We start from the raw sequence: 20,840 nt of genomic DNA on the forward strand, positions 1-20,840 counted from the left end.
TGCAATACTGGTTTGGGAATTTTTTTAAGTCTTTGAAATACAGGGCATGGAAATATAAAAACAGCTGCTTCATAGCTTAGCAATTTTGTCTAAAGTTCTGGATTGGGATTTCCGAGCAAATGCCTAAGAAGAAAATAAGATATATGAAAGACATGAAGTGATTTCAGTGCAGCCACTGTTGAAGAGAACAGGCCAGGTTTGTGCTCATACAGGTTTGAAGAATTTAGCTTCTGTTGTGACTTTTTAGCCTTAACTAAAAGAAAATCCTTGGAATGGGTATCTGGATCGCTCACTTAACAAAACTTTACGTGACCACTTCTTACCAATGTTCAGAAAGGTGCTGATGGCAAGATGCCTTCAACGTTCCTCAGCCAGTTGGAGTATCACTAAATTGGGGAGTAGATGATTGTCTTAGTATATTTAAATAGATAAATAAAAATATCCACTATTACAAAAGTTGCTTTCCCCTGTCACCCGGAAAACCATCAAACTACACTTTTACTGCTTCAGGATTGTCAAGTATACAGTATCATGTACGATGGATATATTCACTAAGTAGAATGAACCAATTTATAAATTGCAACTGATGTCAAAATGTTTTGTGCCTTTCTAGGGTGATGAATATGTAGTTAATTTTGGAAAATCTTACCAGTGCTTAGATGCTATGATTATGAATCTTGATAGAAATCCATAGATATGTTTTTATTTGAATGGTTCAATACATTTAGTAATTAAAAATGACTCTTGAAAGCCGAGAATTTCCTTAGCTATTTTGAAAGCAGTGTTAGGTATACAAGATCCATCTACTTTTGTGTTAAAGCTTTTATTCTATATATGTATACGCATAACACAGAAGGTCAATGGCATTTGTATAGCTGTGGTATAAATCATTATGGATCTTTGTCAGCCAAGTTTGTGATTATGAAGAAAAATACCAGTTTAGTAACTGAATAACCTTTGGCGATGTATAGGTTAAAAGTCAAAATCCCCGGAGAGGTCCATCTAGTGTATCTGTTGAGTGGGGGATTTTGCCCACATTGTGTGTTAGCTCTGAATCATGACAGAGGGATGAAGTCAAGTCCTATAATATCTTTTGTGAGTAAGATAATGATTGATTGTATGACCTTTCCACTGAAAGGATAAGGCCCTATGACAAAGATACCTTTTGTAATCTTTACAGAACAATATGAAAAGCTAGTTCTACAGTAGTATGAAAGTAAGATTATGATCTTTGAAGGTCAATGTCATGCTGCAAGGCCATCCTGTTTCCTTGCTGAATAAAAGAATATTCGCGGCGCTCAAAACCGTAACATCAATTATGTTTTTTAGATATTTTGCATATCGATATCCTAGATGTTTTTGTTGTCAGAAGTTAAAACATGCGTTTTTAAAAGTAATGTAACATCTTTTTACATGGGAAGAATATTAATATGTTCAGAATCATGCAAGAGAATTCATTTAAATATTTTAAGATCACACGTAAATAGAATGTTGTATTGATTCTGTTATGTTCATGTATTAGGGATTTAGTGCCTAATGTGAACTTCATTATTTTGATTTGTTTCTCCTGGCACCTTAATGTGCCTTGAACTTTTTATTAAAGTTTAAGACACACATTAATTTAAAACACTTCTTTCCCCTCTTCATGCACTTGGACACCCCAGGGCAGTGTTTTATAACTCCAAATTTAAAAAAAACAATTTTTTGTTTTACTCTAAAAAGGTATTTTTATAAAGACAAAGTGGATGCAAAGTACTACAAATTACATGTTGTTGGTTTTTTCCTTTCTACAACTCAAATTTAGTTAAATTAACTTAAATTTCCATTTTGGGGGGAAAATGGCCATGAGTTGAGAACCCATGTGCCAAAGTAGAATTTGTGGGGAAGGAGGGAAGGAAGTTATTTATTGATTTTATTTATTTATTTTTAAATTTAGGAAACACAGAAGTCTTCATTTTACTGGAATCCATTCAGATTGGCATTTTTACATCCATCTTTTACCATTAAGCAGGCTAAATTGTAAAACAGGAAGAAAAGTCTTGTAGCCATCTTTTGCTTGCCCTCATGATAACTAAACATATAAGTATATGATCTCTACCTTTATGGTTTTCGTGGTAGACTATAGGTGAGATAATTCAGTTTAGATAGCAGTTTATAATGTATTGGTGGCCATGTCTGAGAACAGAAAAGTATCTAAATTAAAATAGTTAAATCAATATTTCCTTTATACACTTTTTTCTTTGTGGTTAATCTCTCTTAATATCCCCAGGTACATGTTTTATTATTTATTATTAATAAGAATTTTATTTTGCCAGCTGGAGAAACCCATCTAGTTTCATTACTTGAATATTCTGTAATGCATTAATGCATTGTCTATCAAATGAATATCTTCTATCATAGAATATTATGATATGATAATATCCTTGTACTACAGTCAATCATACAGATGTTACAAAAGAAGTCCATTTTATAGGTTTTTCTCCCCCATTTTTATTATCTCTTTGATCCAAATATATACACTTGAGCAAAGGTAGAACTGCAAGACTCATTAACTTGTTTCTGACAAAAATGTTCTTTACTTGTAATGTACTAACACAAGCCATTAAGCCAGAATTTCTTCTGGCAGAAACAATCATAGCAGATGGCACCTTTTCTCTCTATTAATTTCCGATTGGACATGTACTTTGGCTTGTTCAGTCATGTCATAGTTGTAACATAACAAGGATCACTCAAGCAAACACAATGATAATGTAGTTATGGGCTTGTACAGTATCCATAGCCTCTACCAGCTTTCTACAGCTGTATAGAAGGTTGCACTGCTCCAACCTTTTCAGTACAAACTTTTCTGTGCTTTTCGGTACAAATGTAACACACTCCTTAAGGTGTTTGATTAAAACTAAATGGTGAAAGTAATTAAAATTGAAAGGGTATTTTTCATCGGTTGCTTATTTTTTTTCCCTGGCTACTATTGATTTTTATGTTGGTTCTGCTTTTACTTGCCGTTAACATCTTTCACCAAACCTGAAATTTCCCAGGAGTCCCCTTGCAGTCTTAATGTGTATCAGCACTTTTGGCATTACATTATTGTCTGCCTGTTTTTAAAATAAATCAATTAAAATGCACAGCTGTTCAATTAAACTGTAAGTCAGTAGCTTGAGACTTCAGGCGTTTTCCAAAATGCTATGCAGGAGTAATGCAAAAGACACCTGGCAATTAGCTTTTTGTTGATTTGTCTTCTAATCTCCAGTTATCGCAAAAATACTGGGAAGATGAAGCAAGTCCTCCAGCATGGATATCATTATCAGAAACAAAACCTGAAACCTTCATTAGCAGCATAATTCTATATAGTGATCATAGTACTTTATGTAAGCAAATGGAACAAATTTGCTATTGCATGGACCTATTTAGCATAGTTGTTTAACCATTATAATATGAATGAAACATAATGAATCTGCTTATAAACATCAGTGACTTATCTATATATGAAGAACATATTTAGGGGTAGCCTAAAGTGTTGCATAGGACCATCACACTTGCTTTTAATAGGATGAATTTTTTGCTCTTCTGATTTAATTTATAGATATAAAAATGGCTATCATATTTAGTTAAAACCAAATGAAACAAAACAACATAGCCAGTGAACAAAATGTTTGTATACTTGGCTACATTATGGATACAGCATGTAGATCAGGCAAAAAGGTGCAGGGTTATATGTTGTCTTTGTTTAAAATTTCATTAAACTTATTTATAGAAGCTTCATTAAATTATAGTAAATGACAAATTTGTTCTAAATTTTAGCAGATAATACAATTCATATTATTCACTGTAATATATAAATATTAATATAAATATAATTATTAATATAAATATAAATATATATATTACAGTGCATAATATGAGTTGTGTGTGTATATATATATATATATATATGTGTGTGTGTGTATATATATATATATATATATATGTGTGTGTGTGTATATATATATATATGTATATATTACAGTGCATAATATGAATTGTGTGTGTGTGTGTATGTATATATACACAATATAATATACCTCTAGTATAAATTGAAATCTTGTTGAAATGTTCCCTAAATACATCAAAGAGAGAACTTCTTTCAAAAACAATAGGTATTCACTGGGGAAAAAGCCAAATCTCATTATCTTTATCAAGGAATTAATTTTAAATCATACAGGCATGCAAACAAAAAATAAAAACCAGAAACTGTAAACTTCTCCTCAAAGTTTCATAAAAGTGTTAAGCTTAAAATCAGATGAACCTTTCAATGTTTGTCTGTTCAGATGGCAGTCCTTGCACATTCGTTACACTTGTAAACAAAATTATTTCAGCCATTGTAAAATTATTAAGTAGTACTGGATTTTAACTGGACAATATGATGAGAAACGTCTTTGTTGTTCTTTGCTTTATGCCACTATATTTGATTAGAAAGTTTTTAAATATTTAAAGGCAGAAAGGATTTATTTGCTTGTATGTAAACCATGTGTATGCGCTGAGAGAGAGATTTTTAGTAACTTAATTTTTCTAATTACAGGTGGCCTGCATGCAGTTTATAAATGCCCTTGTCACTTCTCCAGAAGATCTTGATTTTAGGATACACTTGAGAAATGAATTCCTACGCTGTGGACTGAAGAAAATATTGCCAGTAAGTGGTTTCCACATGTTAACTACAGAAATTAAAGTAATTATTATTATTAACCTCACGGCAATGTTATAAAACAAAAGTAAACCTGTCTGAGGCAGCCTGGTTGAATTTTAATGCTTCATTCAAATCTCAGATAAATGAAAAGGTGAGTGAGAAATCACACTGCCAATAATGACCCACCTGCCAAATCCATTTTCATTTTACTTCCTGCCTAATATTTTAGGTATTCTTTACTTGTATTTAGGACCTGGTAATATTTTAGTAGTTCTTAAAAGTTTTATTCTGAACACAATAACAGATTATGCAGCCAAAAAAACAAAAAACAAGTTAACAGAGTTGCTTTAGGAATCTTACTTTCTTGCTTTTGCATATCAGCATAACACTACCAGAAATGAATTGGTCAATTACTGTGACAGTCCTAACAGACTTAATTTTCATTATGCAGAAAATGAGCTCACCATTTGTCAAATGAACTTCAATATATATAATTTTGAAAGCAGATAGTCATAGATCTGCTTTCCATTTAAAATTATTTCTACAATTCTGTAGAATCCCAGTTCTCATGCTTGCCTTGAGCCCCTCTCCAATTTTATTAATTTTTTTAAAATCAGAAGAACAAAATCAGTCAGCCATTTAAACACTGTCTTATCTTGGTGAGGACAAATATTACAATGCAAATATTCCTAGTATGAAGATGCAAACTATTTTTAACAGCAGGGCATCATAGCATACATGTGTCTGCTTTCTTGTTGTACTGTTTTCTATTAGTAATGGAATACTGTACGAGGATTTTATCTAAAATCATGTAATTTTTTTTATTGTACTTTATGAACTTTAATCTCTTGGTATGCTTCAGCTGGCTCAGGTGTTGCATTACGATGGCAGCGCAGCACAGTACTACTTCACTGTATCTGAAAATGGGAGAGTGTGTACCAGGTGCCCTCCACCACATTAAAAGAACTTCGTTCTATGTGGTGTTCCAGAAATTGACAGCCAGGATACATCTGGTTAACACTGAGTACAATCATAAGTACCTTCATTTGGATACATATGGCCTTGGAATGCTGAATTAGGGTTTGAATCCTTACAGCTGCTAGTTCGGAAACAATGGCTACATTAAAAAAAAAAAAAAAAGGGTGGGGGCGGCAAACAAAAGTTTTACTCTTGGGGGTAGGAATGAGCCCAGCGATGTGGGTGTTGGATGGTGGCCTGCCATGCTTAGTGTTTCTACTGCTATTACTTTTGGAAGTGCAGCCTGTGCAGTGTTAGTGGATACAGGTGCAGTGTCCTGCTGCTTCTAACACTGGCAGCAGGACTTGATGTAGCTACATTACTGATTCTCTTGCCACAGTGGTTATCAAGTACCTGCATTACTCTGAGCACCAGTAACAGAGCATTTCTAAGTTTTCAGGTTTTGGACCACTGTTCACTTTTCTCTCTTGGGTTAATCAAGAACTTCGATCTGCAGCTTCTGTTATCACACTCAAGTTCAAGATGATATCTGATTTTTATACCTCTAATTTTTAATCTTTCTTTTTTTGTTCAGGTGGATAACTGAAGGAGGCCACTCAGTTTTTCTAACTTTTTTTTTAGTTAAAAAATAATATTAAATGTACTCTAGTTTTTTGTTCTTTAAGCTGCTCCACTGAAGAAGTTTGAGGTACATTTTGCTTTTTCTGGCCATACTGTGAAGAGGGTTAAATATTCATTTTTTATTTTTTTGAGTTTTGACAGACAGTTTCCCAACAAATTCTAAAACTGTATCAGCCCCATATAATGATTTCTCATAGTTCCCTCTGCAGGTGAGAAATAAACACATCACAGTGGCTGAATCTTTGAGATGGAAGGGAATAGCGCTGGCAAAATGAAGTTTATGTCTCTGAATTTAGAAGAACAGGAGTACTTGTGGCACCTTAGAGACTAACAAATTTATTAGAGCATAAGCTTTCGTGGACTACAGCCCACTTCTTCGGATGCATATAGAATGGAACATATAATGAGGAGATATATATACACACATACAGAGAGCATAAACAGGTGGGAGTTGTCTTACTAACTCTGAGAGGCCAATTAATTAAGAGAAAAAAAAAAAAAAAAAAAAAAAAAAAAACTTTTGAAGTGATAATCAAGCTAGCCGAGTACAGACAGTGTGATAAGAAGTGTGAGAGTACTTACAAGGGGAGATAGTCAACGTTTGTAATGGCTCAGCCATTCCCAGTCCTTATTCAAACCGGAGTTGATTGTGTCTAGTTTGCATATCAATTCTAGCTCTGCAGTCTCTCTTTGGAGTCTGTTTTTGAAGTTTTTCTGTTGTAATATAGCCACCCGCAGGTCTGTCACTGAATGACCAGACAGGTTAAAGTGTTCTCCCACTGGTTTTTGAGTATTTTGATTCCTGATGTCAGATTTGTGTCCATTAATTCTTTTGCGTAGAGACTGTCCGGTTTGGCCAATGTACATGGCAGAGGGGCATTGCTGGCACATGATGGCATAGATCACATTGGTAGATGTGCAGGTGAACGAGCCCCTGATGGAATGGCTGATGTGATTAGGTCCTATGATGATGTCACTTGAATAGATATGTGGACAGAGTTGGCATCGGGGTTTGTTACAAGGATAGGTTCCTGGGTTAGTGGTTTTGTTCAGTGATGTGTGGTTGCTGGTGAGTATTTGCTTTAGGTTGGGGGGTTGTCTGTAAGCGAGGACAGGTCTGTCTCCCAAGATCTGTGAGAGTAAAGGATCATCTTTCAGGATAGGTTGTAGATCTCTGATGATGCGCTGGAGAGGTTTTAGTTGGGGGCTGAAGGTGACAGCTAGTGGTGTTCTGTTATTTTCTTTGTTGGGCCTGTCTTGTAGGAGGTGACTTCTGGGTACTCGTCTGGCTCTGTCAATCTGTTTTTTCACTTCAGCAGGTGGGTATTGTAGTTTTAAGAATGCTTGATAGAGATCTTGTAGGTGCTTGTCTCTATCCGAGGGATTGGAGCAAATGCGGTTATATCTTAGAGCTTGGCTGTAGACAATGGATCGTGTGGTGTGTCCTGGATGGAAGCTGGAGGCATGTAGGTAAGTGTAGCGGTCAGTAGGTTTCCGGTATAGGGTGGTATTGATGTGACCATCGCTTATTAGCACAGTAGTGTCCAGGAAATGGACCGCTTGTGTGGATTGATCTAGGCTGAGGTTGATGGTGGGATGGAAATTATTGAAATCATGGTGAAATTCCTCAAGGGCTTCTTTTCCATGGGTCCAGATGATGAAGATGTCATCAATGTAGCGCAAGTAGAGTAGGGGCGTTAGGGGACGAGAGCTAAGGAAGCGTTGTTCTAAGTCAGCCATAAAAATGTTGGCATATTGTGGGGCCATGCGGGTACCCATAGCAGTGCCGCTGACTTGAAGGTATATATTGTCCCCAAATGTGAAATAGTTGTGGGTGAGGACAAAATCACAAAGTTCAGCCACCAGGTTAGCTGTGACATTATCAGGGATACTGTTCCTGATAGCTTGTAGTCCATCTTTGTGTGGAATATTGGTGTAGAGGGCTTCTACGTCCATAGTGGCCAGGATGGTGTTTTCTGGAAGATCACCGATGGATTGTAGTTTCCTCAGGAAGTCAGTGGTGTCTCGAAGATAGCTGGGAGTGCTGGTAGCGTAGGGTCTTAGGACAGAGTCTACATAACCAGACAAGCCTGATGTTAGGGTGCCAATGCCTGAGATGATGGGGCGTCCAGGATATCCAGGTTTATGGATCTTGGGTAGCAAATAGAATACCCCTGGTCGGGGTTCTAGGCATGTGTCTGTACGGATTTGTTCCTGTGCTTTGTCAGGGAGTTTTTTTAGCAGATGGTGTAGTTTCTTTAGGTAATCCTCAGTGGGATCAGAGGATAATGGCCTGTAGAATGTGGTGTTAGAGAGCTGTCTAGCAGCCTCCTGGTCATATTCCAATTTATTCATGATGACGACAGCACCTCCTTTGTCAGCCTTTTTGATTATGATGTCAGGGTTGTTTCTGAGGCTGTAGATGGCGTTGTGTTCAGCATGGCTGAGGTTATGTGGCAAGTGATGTTGCTTTTCCACAATTTCAGCCTTTGCACGTCGACGGAAGCAATCTATGTAGAAATCCAGTCTGTTGTTTCGACCGTCCGGAGGAGTCCATGCAGAATCTCTGAATTTAGTTACTATGTGGGTAGTGATGAGTTCAATAAGACCCTGGGACTTCATAGTATCTTGAATAAGAGTAAATGCCTTTGATGAAAGAAGAGGTCTGTGCCTTGGCCAACTCCTGTCCTACCAGCATTACTTCAATCTTCCTTGAGTTCAATAGGGCTAGCTGCTTTTTTGGTGGCTCATCTCATGCAGATTTGATGCCATTTGCTGAAAGAGACAGCGTGGTGTCATTGGTATGTTTCTAGTCATGGAGCTTGTGGGGTATCTCTGCTTCTCCAAGATTTCTCGTAGAGTAGGGAAGAAAAGAGTACTGATCCTTCTTGCATCAGTAATGTCTGTGTATTGCAGTTCTCTGATCCTGTTGAAGATAAATGATTGAATCCCTTGTTATAACATCCACTAGCATCTTGTAAGTGCATCAGCTGCACCATCTCATTGACTGCCAGTGTTGGTAAATGCCACTTCTTGGATTCTGCATATGTGGTGATACAGTTTGGGTAGGAAGTGTAGGAGGAGATTGTCCACATCAAATGTTACTTTTTGTGAGAAGCAGCTGGAATATTGCTTTCTTTAGAGAAGTTGGTAAATAGTCCTTTGATGGTGACATTGCAGGTTTCATATATAGTGTGTCTAGTTTCCCTCCACTAACATGGTATAAAGTGAGAAAGGATAGTGATAAGTTTAACAGGTAGTGGTCCAGCCATTCAAGTTTTCAGTGGCTTAGTTTGTGTTTGATGGTTATTCCCCTCCAGCTGAAGCTGGAGCCTGAAATACCAGAGGTGGTGAGATGAGATTGGAAGGCTTATGTGAAACAAAGAAGCTAAATAAACAAACCCAGATGCATGCCACCAAGTCAGATCTAGTCTCTTGACTGAAAGTGGTACAGCAGTGTCTGCTCTAGTCAAACATTGGTATTCACAGCAAGGAGGAATATCAACCAAAAGACTTTGAGGAGGGATGGTTTGACCTTGAAAAGAAATTACTCTTCTGAAGCACTATGGGCACTGTGATCTCTATATATTTCACCACAGCCACCATGGAGTGGATAATTGTACACTATGACCTTAGCGGCCAGCATAAGCTTAAATGGGTCAAGGCTGGAACCACACTGCACAAAACTTTTCTGTCAGAAGCCTTTTGTCTCAGTTGCCTTTATGTTGTATGCATTCTGTCAAAGCTGTGGTTTGCAACTCTGTTTCCAGTTGCCATATGTGGCTAAGTTTCAGGACAAGCAGCCGTTGACAACTTCCAAAATGTTGGGTGAAGATTTATTTGGGGAACAAATAGCTGGAGTGGAGGCAGTCTTCATCTGGCAAGCTAGCAATCTCTCTTCAACGAGGAAGTTGGAGAGAATACCACTGGGTGAAATTCAATGGCCTGTTGTCATGAGAGAAATTTAGTGGCCTGTGGTATACAGGAGTTCAGACTAGAATATGTATCCCTTCTGGCCTTAGAAAAATTTATTATTTTATACCAACACCTTTACAGAAGGAAGCAGTCTTTTCAGGCCTGTGAGGCAAGCAATTACAGCAGAAGTGAGGACCAGTGCCCTACAAGAAGACTTAATAGTCTTGGTGACCCTGAGGAGAATTTGACCAGAGATCCATGACTGCTCCATCTATGTTAATCACCAGATGATTATTGGAAGTGGCAAAAAATAGCTACTCAATTTCTGAAATTCCACAGAAAAAGTCAAGTGTGTGTGTGTGTATGTATGTATGTATGTATGGGCTTGTTGAGAAACTTCAGTTTAAGCAATGAACTTGTCCCTTCCAGATCTTGCCACTTTGAACGGAATGGAATATAGATTTGTTTCCTTTCTTTGGCTCTAATGCAGAGGAGCCATATGAAGGAAGCAACCTTGACCCTCATTTGAATTTAAAAGTTTAGCTTGAAAATGAAGATTCTTAAATGCATCTCTAAAGGTGTCTTCCAGGTGTTGATAGTATCATCTATAAATCTCAGGGAAACTTAATTTCACATTGCAGTTGAGCCAACAGAGAGAAAGATCTTTCATTCTGAATATGAATGTTTGTAACAATATAAGATCCTATACTGTAATACTTGCCACAGTCATTTATCAAGATGCTTATAGTTCTGTTAGCATCCTTCAGGGAAGGAGGATCCAATAGAAAAATCCACAAAGATGTCATTCCACTCCTCCATCTATCCATATAAGTTACAGAACTCTTAAAGAACATTAAATAAATGGGGCTGTCAATTAATCACAGTTAACTCACACGATTAACTCAAAAAATTAATCTCGATTAATCGCACTGTTAAACAATAGAATACCAATTGAAATTTATAAAATATTTTTGGATGTTTTCTACATTTTCAAATATATTGATTTCAGTTACAACACAGAATACAAAGTGTACACTGATCATTTTATATTTATTTTTATTACAAATATTTGAACTGTAAAAACAAAAGAATTAGTATTTTTCAGTTCACCTAATACAAGTACTGTACTGCAATCTCTTTATCATGAAAATTGAACTTACAAATGTAGAATTATGTACAAAAAAATAACTGCATCCAAAAATAAAACAATGTAAAACTTTAGAGCCCACAAGTCCACTCAACCCTACTTCAGCCAATCACTCAGACAAACAAATTTGGTTAAAATTTGCAGGAGATAATGCTGCCCACTTCTTGTTTACAATGTCACCCGAAAGTGAGAACAGGTGTTCGCATGGCACTTCTGTAGCTTGCGTTGCAAGATATACGTGTCAGATATGCTAAACATTTGTATGCCCCACCATTCCAGAGGACATGCTTCTGTGCTGATGATGCTCGTTAAAAAAAAAAAAAATGTTAATTACATTTGTGACTGACCTCTTTGGGGGAGAATTGTGTGTCTCCTGTTCTGTTTTACCTGCATTCTGCCATATATTTCATGTCATAGCAGTCTCGGATGATGACCCAGCACATGTTCATTTTAAGAACACTTTCACAGCAGATTTGTCAAAACGCAAAGAAACCAATTTGAGATTTCTAAAAATAGCTACAGCCCTTGACCCAAAGTTTAATAATCTGAAGTGCCTTCCAAAATCTGAGAGGGACGAAGTGTGGAACATGCTTTCAGAAGATTTTAAAAGAGCAATACTCAGATATGGAAACTACAGAACCCGAACCACCAAAAAAGAAAATCAGTCTGCTGGTGGATCTGATTCAGATGATGAAAATGAATATGTATCTGTCTACTCTGGATCATTATTGAGCAGAACCAGTCATCAGCATGGACGTATGTCCCCTGGAATGGTGGTTGAAGCATGAAGGGTCATATGAGTCTTTAGTGCATGTGGCACATAAATATCTTGCGGCGCCACTTACAACAGTGCCATGTGAACACCTGTTCTCACTTTCAGGTGACATTGTAAACAAGGAACGGGCGGTAAACAAATTTTAGCCAAACTTGTTTGTCTGAGCGATTGGCTGAAGTAGGACAGATCCCTTTCTGCAGTACTCCTTCCTGGGCCAGTATTTCCCATTTTGTATGTGTGCAACTGATTGTTCCTTCCTAAGTGGAGTACTTTGCATTTGTCCTTATTGAATTTTATCCTATTTACTTCAGACCATTTCTCCAGTTTGGCCAGATTATTTTGAATTTAAATCCTATCCTCCAAACAACCTCTCCCAGCTTGGTATTGTCTGCAAACTTCAGAGGCGGTTTCTTGTTTTAGTCAGGTATCCCAATCTCTTTCAACCCCTTGATTTGTTGGTTACCACTGCATCATTCTTCACTCATCAGCCACATTCCAAGTAAACCTCAAAGGAGTAATCAGTTCAGGCTAGTTTACAGGTTATCTTAATGAGTCTTAATTGTTAACTTAGCTGGCAATAGATCATTATCTACCTTTTGTTCTTCCTGTTTTTCGCTCACTTAACCTTGACCCAGAGTTCTTTTGTTTTCAAAGATTTGAAACTTGTTTACATGTGTTACGCCTCTGGTATGCATGCACCCCATGCACTTGGGATCAGAGTGCTTTAGCCAGTAGTGTCAGTTGACCATATCTGCTCCCTTGATGACTTTGAGCCCCTGCTTCCTCATGAGTATTTAGGGCGCCCGATGACCCAGCAGACCTAGTTAGCAATCTCCACTTTTTTCCATTTGAATATTTTATTATGGTTCTGTAAATAATTACTTACTTAGACAAGACTTTTCAGTTCCTTTGACAGATTTCAGATATTTCCATATGTATCTGCTCCAGGGTGTTTAGTTGTGGTGCTGAACAAGAGTAGTCAAAACATCAGTCCTTCAGAAGTACTCGAAAGGAGTAGGAGCTAAAAATATTGTTTAGAAAAGAAGTTATTCATTAGCTATCCTTCAACTTCACTGAGTGAACTATCTGGCCCTTCTAATATGTTGCAATATTCTTATGTGGAGCAATGTTACTCAAAGGAATTTAAATCTTTGTCTATACAGGGTCAATTAATGGCTAAGCTCCCTACAAGCCTCCACTGATGCTGATGATGATGCATCAAGCTTGATGGCAGCCACAATTACTATTCAGTGTGCAACATAACTCCAGTCTTGTGGGTTGCCAATGAAGGGTCAAACTATGCTGGAAGCACCTCCCCTTTGTAGCAAGCATATTGATACAGAGCAGTCTACTAGGACAAGTGATTTCGAAAAAGCATTTGTCATCCCAGGCTTACCAACATCATCATCATCAGACTTGAATCTCTCATATCCTTCAATATCTTGATAGATAAGCTTAGCAACAAACCAGATGTTTTTAAGGTTATTAATGTTCATTGGACTATTTTGCACATCCACCAATTGAATACCCATAGAGGTTTTCTCACCTTTCAGTCAAAAAGTTTGTTAAAGGTCTTCTGAGAGGTTTTTCTCTGATAGACAGCCTCCTACCACCCCCCAAACCTTGGAATCTTAATGTAGTACCTACCAATCTGATGGGACCTCCATTTGCAGTATTAGCTTCATGCTTGTTACTCCATTTGTTATGAGGATGGCCACCTTCTTCTTTTCCTTATTGCATCAACTGGAGTTGGGTCATCTTTCAAGCATCTTCATCTGTCAGAGGCACCACTTGCTTACCACTTTCTTTGATGCAGTCTATCCATCTTTTCCTCTATTCTGCTTGGGCATCTCTTTCCTACCACCCTCTCTTGCTATGCTAGCTTCACCAGGTTGCCTCGTTCATCCTCTGCATGTGCCTGAACCAGTGAAGTGGTGCTTCCTGGATTTTGTCAGGCACATCATGGATTTTGACTTCCATTTTTAATTTTGAAATCTGTCTCTTCATGTAACTCCTCATGGTGTGAAGACATTTCAAGCATCTCTGTGTTGAACCTGCCGGCTCTTTATTGCCCATACTTCTGCACAATACAACATTGTTTGTGTACACCATTGTTTTATACAGTTGGGCTTTTAGTCTCAGTGGTGTATGCTTGTCATACTCTGCTCCTGAGATGTTGTTTCATGCTTTTACAGCACTCCCCAATCTGGATTGTATTTCATGTTCAGTCTTGCCATTTGCCATGACCTAGCAGTCAAGGAACTTGAACTAGGCAGTCTGGTTTAGTTCTTACTCCACTAATCTCTGTGCCCAGGTTCCCTGTGGTATGTCTCTTGACTCACATGACCTCAGTCTTAGTCATGCTCATCTTCATCCCAGACCAGTTTCACTGGTTAACCTTTTCCTTTTGAGGGTGCCCTTATTGCTATATGTCTGCATATAACATCATCTTGCCTTTTCCCACTGGTATCTGCCTGCTGACATAGTCCGTCAATATAATAAACAGCACACCGTCTGGTGTGGTCTGACTTTCAGTTCAGAGACTTGTCATTCCAAAACATGTTCAGATCTCTGATATATAGAGGCAATCACCATAGTTTTTAGATTCTCAGGCACTCCACGTTTCCTTGGCACTGATGCGACGATCCTTCTGTCCACTTAATCATATGCCTTTTTTAGGCCTATAAAAGCCCAGAAGATATCTTGTTGGTATCTTTACCGAATTAGACATGGCATCCGTAGTTCCTCATTGTTTCCTAAAGCTGGACTGCTCTAGTTCATGGAGAGGTTTCACCATTCTCCTAAGCCTAGGGTCTAGAATATGTTCCAGGATCTTTATCCCACATTAAAATAGTTTAATTCCTTGGTAGTTATTCTTACATATGGGAACCAGGAGAGACTTGCACCAGTTTTCGGGGATTTTCTTGTCTTGCCACATGGCTTTAATCAACTTTATCTCATCCATTTTATGCCTCTTTCATTCAAGTCTTTCACCAGATCTGCTATCACTTCATCGGGTCCCACTGCCTTACCATTCTTCATTTCCTAAACTGCATTTCTCTTTTCCTCCATTACATCATTGTTTAGTTTGGAAAAGAGAAGACTGAGAGGGGACATGATAGCAGTTTTCAGGTATCTAAAAGAGTGTCATAAGGAGGGAGAAAACTTGTTCATCTTAGCCTCTAAGGGTATGTCTACACTACGAGAGTAGTTCGATTTTACTTAAATCGAATATGTGGAATTGATATTACAAAGTCGAACGTGTGTATCCACACTAAGGACAGTAATTCGACTTTGTGAGTCCACACTAACGGGGCAAGTGTCGACATTGGAAGCGGTGCACTGTGGGCAGCTATCCCACAGTTCCCGCAGTCCCCGCTGCCCATTGGAATTCTGGGTCAAGCCCCCAATGCCTGCTGGGGCAAAAAATGTGTCGAGGGTGGTTTTGGGTAACTGTCATCCAACTGTTACTCCTGCCCTCCCTCCCTGAAAGCGCCGGCGGGCAATCAGTTCGCGCACTTTTCTGGTGAGTGACAACACGGACGCCACAGCACTGCGAGCATGGAGCCCTCTGCGACCATCGCTGCAGTTATGGCCGTTGTCAACACCTCGCACCTTATCATCCACCTTTTCCAGAGGCAGATGCTGAGAAATCGGGCAAGGAGGCTACGGCAGCGCGGTGAGGATATGAAGTCTGAGAGGGGCACAGACCTCTCACAAAGCACGGGACCCCGCGCCGTGAACATCGTGGTGGCAATGGGTCATGTTGATGCTGTGGAACGGTGATTCTGGGCCCGGGAAACAAGCACAGACTGGTGCGACCACATAGTGCTGCAGGTCTGGGATGAATCCCAGTGGCTGCGAAACTTTCGCATGCGGAAGGGAACTTTCCTGGAACTTTGTGTTGCTGTCCCCTGCCCTGAAGCGCAAGGACACCCGGATGCGAGCAGCCCTGAGTGTCCAGAAGCGAGTGGCGATAGCCCTCTGGAAGCTTGTAATGCCAGACAGCTACCGGTCAGTCGCAAACCACTTTGGCGTGGGCAAGTCTACTGTGGGGGTTGCTGTGATGCAAGTAGCCAACGCAATCGTTGAGCTACTACTGTCAAAGGTAGTGACCTTTGGAAACGTGCAGGTCATCATAGATGGCTTCGCCGCGATGGGATTCCCAAACTGCGGTGGGGCTATAGATGGAACTCGCATCCCTATCCTGGTACCGGACCACCAGGCCAGCCAGTACATTAACCGAAAGGGCTACTTTTCAATGGTGCTGCAAGCACTGGTGGACCACCCATAGGGGACGTTTTACCAACATCAACGTCGGATGGCCCTCTGGCCGCCAGGGAGAGCGGAGCCCCAGCCGGGCTCTGCGCCCTTCTCCCGGGGCTCTCGCCCACACTAAACACCCTGGAGCAGATACATATGGAAATATCTGGAATCTGTCAAAGGAACTGAAAAATCTTGTCTAAGTGGGGGCGGGAGGCTTTTTTGCCTGGGGTGGCAAAAAAGCCAGAGCCGGCCCTGGCCACCTCTCCTTCCGTTCGCTGTATGCTTCTCCCTCCACTGGGTCTGCTGGGCCGCCTCGGCTCGGGAGAAGCCCATAAGTTCTGAGAACATGTCGTCCCGTGTCCTTTTCTTTCTCCGCCTAATCTGCATCAGCCTCCCGGAGGGGTATGCCAGGTCGGGAGACAGTCGCAGCTGTGGGATGGGAAAAAGGGAGTGAATTCCTCACAAAGATAAATTTTTGTGAACAATGAACATAGTCTTTCTCTGTGAACAAGACCATGCACAGCACCTATCACATGCGCACTCAGGACAAGGTCGAATTTTCGGCCTTCGCATTCAGTGCCTGGGGTCTTTCAGTGGAGATCAGACAAGCGGGGCAGGACAGCGGAATTCGGGTAGCAGGCTGACATGGTAAGCCGTAGACTTTTTGCTGCTTAAAACTTAAATTATAGCAGTGCCCTCCTTTCACGTTCAAAGCAATGCTCCTAGCGTTGGCCAATTCCTGCTGCCGGCAATCCGGCAAGCATGAACTCTGCCCCTGTCCCGCCCCCTCGCGGCTGTCCCTGGGAAAGATCCCTGTATGCTGCCCCTCTCCCGCCTCCACCGCGTGCCTGTAAACTGCCGGTGACAGTTCTGTAAAGGAACAGGTAAGCAGTCCCAATAGTAACATTCCCCTAATTCTAAGCAGGTCACCATGAGCGACATCACTCTGCTGTGGATTTCTGAGACCGAGAAAGAACACATGCTGCGTGAAAACCAGCAAAAACCAGGGCCGTATGCCGCCATGCTCTGCAAGGCAATGATCCCAGAGTACTTGATGATAGCCTGGCGCGGAAAAGTTTCCTACCACGGAGGACACAATAAGGCCACTCTCCCCGGGAACCTCATGCAAAGGCTTTCCAATTACCTCCAGGACAGCTTCGTGGAGATGTCCCATGAGGATTTCAGCTCTATCCCCGGGCATATAGACCTTATTTTCCAGTAGCTGCACTGGCAAGGACTAAAAAGTAGAGCACCTAGGGCAAACTAATCATGAAAAACCCATTGTTAATGTTCCTGTTCTGTTCAAAATAAATGTTTACATGTTTAAAACACTTACCGACTGATCCTTCCCCTGATTCAGGGTCCGGGTTAATGCCTGGGGACGGTTGGTAGGGGATCTCTGTGAGGGTGATGAAGAGATCCTGGCTGTCGGGGAAATCAGCCTTGTAAGCTCTGTCGACTGCCTCGTCGTCCTCCTCACCTTCCTCATCTTCCCCGTCCGCTAACATCTCCGAGGAAGTGGCCGTCGACAATATCCCATCCTCAGAGTCCACGGTCAGTAGTGGGGTAGTGGTGGCGGCCGCACGTAGAATGGAATGCAGTGCCTCGTAGAAATGGCATGTCTGGGGCTGGGATCCGGAGCGTCCGTTTGACTTTTTGGTCTTCTGGTACCCTTGTCTCAGCTCCTTGATTTTCACGCGGCACTGCGTTGCTTCCCGGCTGTATCCCCTCTCTGGCGTGGCTTTTGAGATCTTCTCGTAGATTTCTGCAGTCCGTCTTTTCGATCGCAGCTCCGAAAGCCCTATACAGCGATCAGATCCAAGACTTTCTGATCAATCCATGCTGGGGCCCTCTTTCTATTCTGAGGTTGCATGGTCACCTCTGCTGGAGAACTCTGCATCGTTGCCAGTGCTGCTGAGCTCGCCACAATGTCCAAACAGAAAATGAGATTCAAACTGGCCAGACAGAAAAAGGAATTCAAATTTTCCCGGGCCTTTTCCTGTGTGGCTGGTCAGAGCATCTGAGCTCGGACTGCTGTCCAGAGCGTCAACAGAGTGGTGCACTGTGGGATAGCTCCTGGAGCTATTAGTGTCGATTTCCATCCACACCTACCTTAATTCGACATGGCCATGTCGAATTTAGCACTACTCCCCTCATTGGGGAGGAGTACAGAAATCGAATTTGAGACCTCTATGTCGAACTAAATAGCTTCGTGTTGTGGACGGGTGTAGGGTTAATTCAATTTAACCTTGCTAAATTCGACATAACCTCCTAGTGTAGACCAGGCGTAAGGCTAGAACAAGAAGCAATGGGCTTAAACTGCAGTAAGGGAGGTTTAGGCTGGACATTAGGAAAAAGTTCATAACTGTCAGGGTGGTTAAACACTGGACTAAATTACCTAGGAAGGTTGTGGAATCTCCATCTCTGGAGATATTTAAAAGTAGGTTAGATAAATCAGGGATGGTCTAGACAGTATTTGGTCGTGCCATGAGGGCAGGGGACTGGACTCAATGACCGCTCGAGGTCCCTTCCAGTCCTAGAATCTATGAATCAGGATTAGGCTCACTTGTTGGCAACTCTGGAAAGCTCATTTTAGGCATTCTGAAAGTATTGTTTGCACCTCTTATGCTAGTAACAGTCTCTCCCATCATCATTTACAAATGGCATTACCTTTCTGCAATGCTGTAGATCTTTTTGCCAGCCAGCTGTGGGTCATTTAAAAGCTCCACATGTGAATTGTCAAGGGCACTCTCTTTGGCCTTCACTGCCTGCTTGTCAGCTCACTTTTCTTCTTTTGTATTTGTTTTCATTTATGCTCTATGGATGAAGATGGCGTTCATCATTGCAGTTATATCAGCAAGCAGGGTCTGTGAATTCATAGAATCATAGACTTTAAGGTCAGAAGGGACTATTATGATCTTCTAGTCTGACTTCCTGCACAATGCAGGCCACAGAATCTCACCCACCCACTCCTGTATCAAACCTGTGTCTGAGCCATTGAAGTCCTCAAATCATGGTTTAAATACTTCAAGGTGCAGAGAATCTTCCAGCAAGCGACCCGTACCCCACGCTTCAGAGGAAGGCGAAAAACCCCCAGGGCTTCTGTCAATCTGCCCTGGAGGAAATTGCAAGCTCTCATGAAGGAACCCCTGTATATGATTTTTCACCAGGATAAATTCACACTCCACCCACATCCTAAACATCTTCCCAAAATAATCTCTGATTTTCATTTAAATCAATCAATCAATTCACTTACCCTGTTTTCCCCTCCAGAGACTGATTCAACTAAGGGTAAGGCTGTTACACTTACTCTCCATGTCCTCTGATCTGTGTTGCTTTATTTGTCTAGAACAAAACCATTCAGGCAGTCCCCTAGGCTATTTATTTCTATTGCTGAGAGATCCAAGGGTCAGGCAGTTTCACCTCGGAGGATCTCTAATTGAGTGTCACATTACATGAAGCTACATTATGAGAGGGCCAATTTAGAACTCCCAGGTCATGTTAGGTCAGATTCTTGAAGAGCACAGGCCACATTTTCAGCCCCTCTTAGGCCTTGTCTACATTACAGGGAAAAGTCTATCTAAGCTATGCAATTTGAATTATGTGAATAGCGTAACTCAAGTCAATGTAGCTTAGATCTACTTACAGCGGGGTCCACACTATGCAATGTCGACGGCAGATGCTCGCCGTCGACTCCCCTTACTCTTCTCGCTCCGGTGGAGTACGGGAGTCAATGGGAGAGTGATCTGTGGTCGATTTAGTGAGTTGATCGTCATGCATCGATCCCCCAGTAAGTGTAGACAAGCCCTTAGGGGAATGCCTGTAGCTGATATATGTAGGGCTTCTACTTGGAGTAATGTATATAGTTTGACTAGCCATTACTCTTTACTTCAGGCGTCTTTTTCAGCTGCCTAATTTGGGAGGGTTGCTTAGCAATCTTCGGTTAGACTCATGGTACCCTCCTCTATCTATTAGATGGTGCTTGGGAGTCACAAGAAGTGGAATATGTAAACAAGTACTTGGAGAAAAGAGGAAAGTTATTTCCCTTTAGGAACTGGAGTTCTTCCCGATGTGTTCCACAACCCGACCTCTTTTCTTCACTACTATCAAGTCTAATAGTTCCTGCACCTCAACCAAATCAGACTGAGGATTGCTTGGTTGCTCTGCCTCCTTTATACCCTTGAGGTGGAAGGTGCTTATGGTTATCAGGGACTTGGTGTGACCAATGGACACTTGCTGGCTAAAGTGTTACTACCTCCAGTGCACAGGGCACATGCACACCAGAAGTGGAACACATCTCAGAGAAATCCAGTTACTAATGGTAAGTGACTTCCCTTTACAAAATTAAATAAAAAGTTGCCAGTAACAACAGGATTAATTATTTTAAAAATATCTCAAATCAGCATCATTATTTGAAAACTGTTGTGCTGATTAACTATTTCCTTGCATAAGTAACACAGCAATTCTCCAAAGAGGCA

The 20,840-nt window shown here is 40.7% G+C and overlaps 1 protein-coding gene across 6 annotated transcripts in view; it reads left to right on the top strand.

Annotated features, from left to right (window-relative positions):
- The window catches only part of DIAPH2 (diaphanous related formin 2), an 869,427-nt gene that overhangs the window by 191,083 nt on the left and 657,504 nt on the right, over window positions 1-20,840 (top strand). For all 6 annotated transcript variants that reach the window (XM_054038969.1, XM_054038972.1, XM_054038973.1 and 3 more), the window contains one exon: window positions 4,556-4,666. In XM_054038969.1, coding sequence (XP_053894944.1) covers window positions 4,556-4,666 — 111 coding nt within the window. The remainder of the gene's footprint in view (window positions 1-4,555; window positions 4,667-20,840) is intronic.

The sequence above is a fragment of the Malaclemys terrapin genome, chromosome 9, assembly GCF_027887155.1.
Source record: "Malaclemys terrapin pileata isolate rMalTer1 chromosome 9, rMalTer1.hap1, whole genome shotgun sequence".
In the NCBI taxonomy this organism is placed as follows: domain Eukaryota; kingdom Metazoa; phylum Chordata; order Testudines; family Emydidae; genus Malaclemys; species Malaclemys terrapin.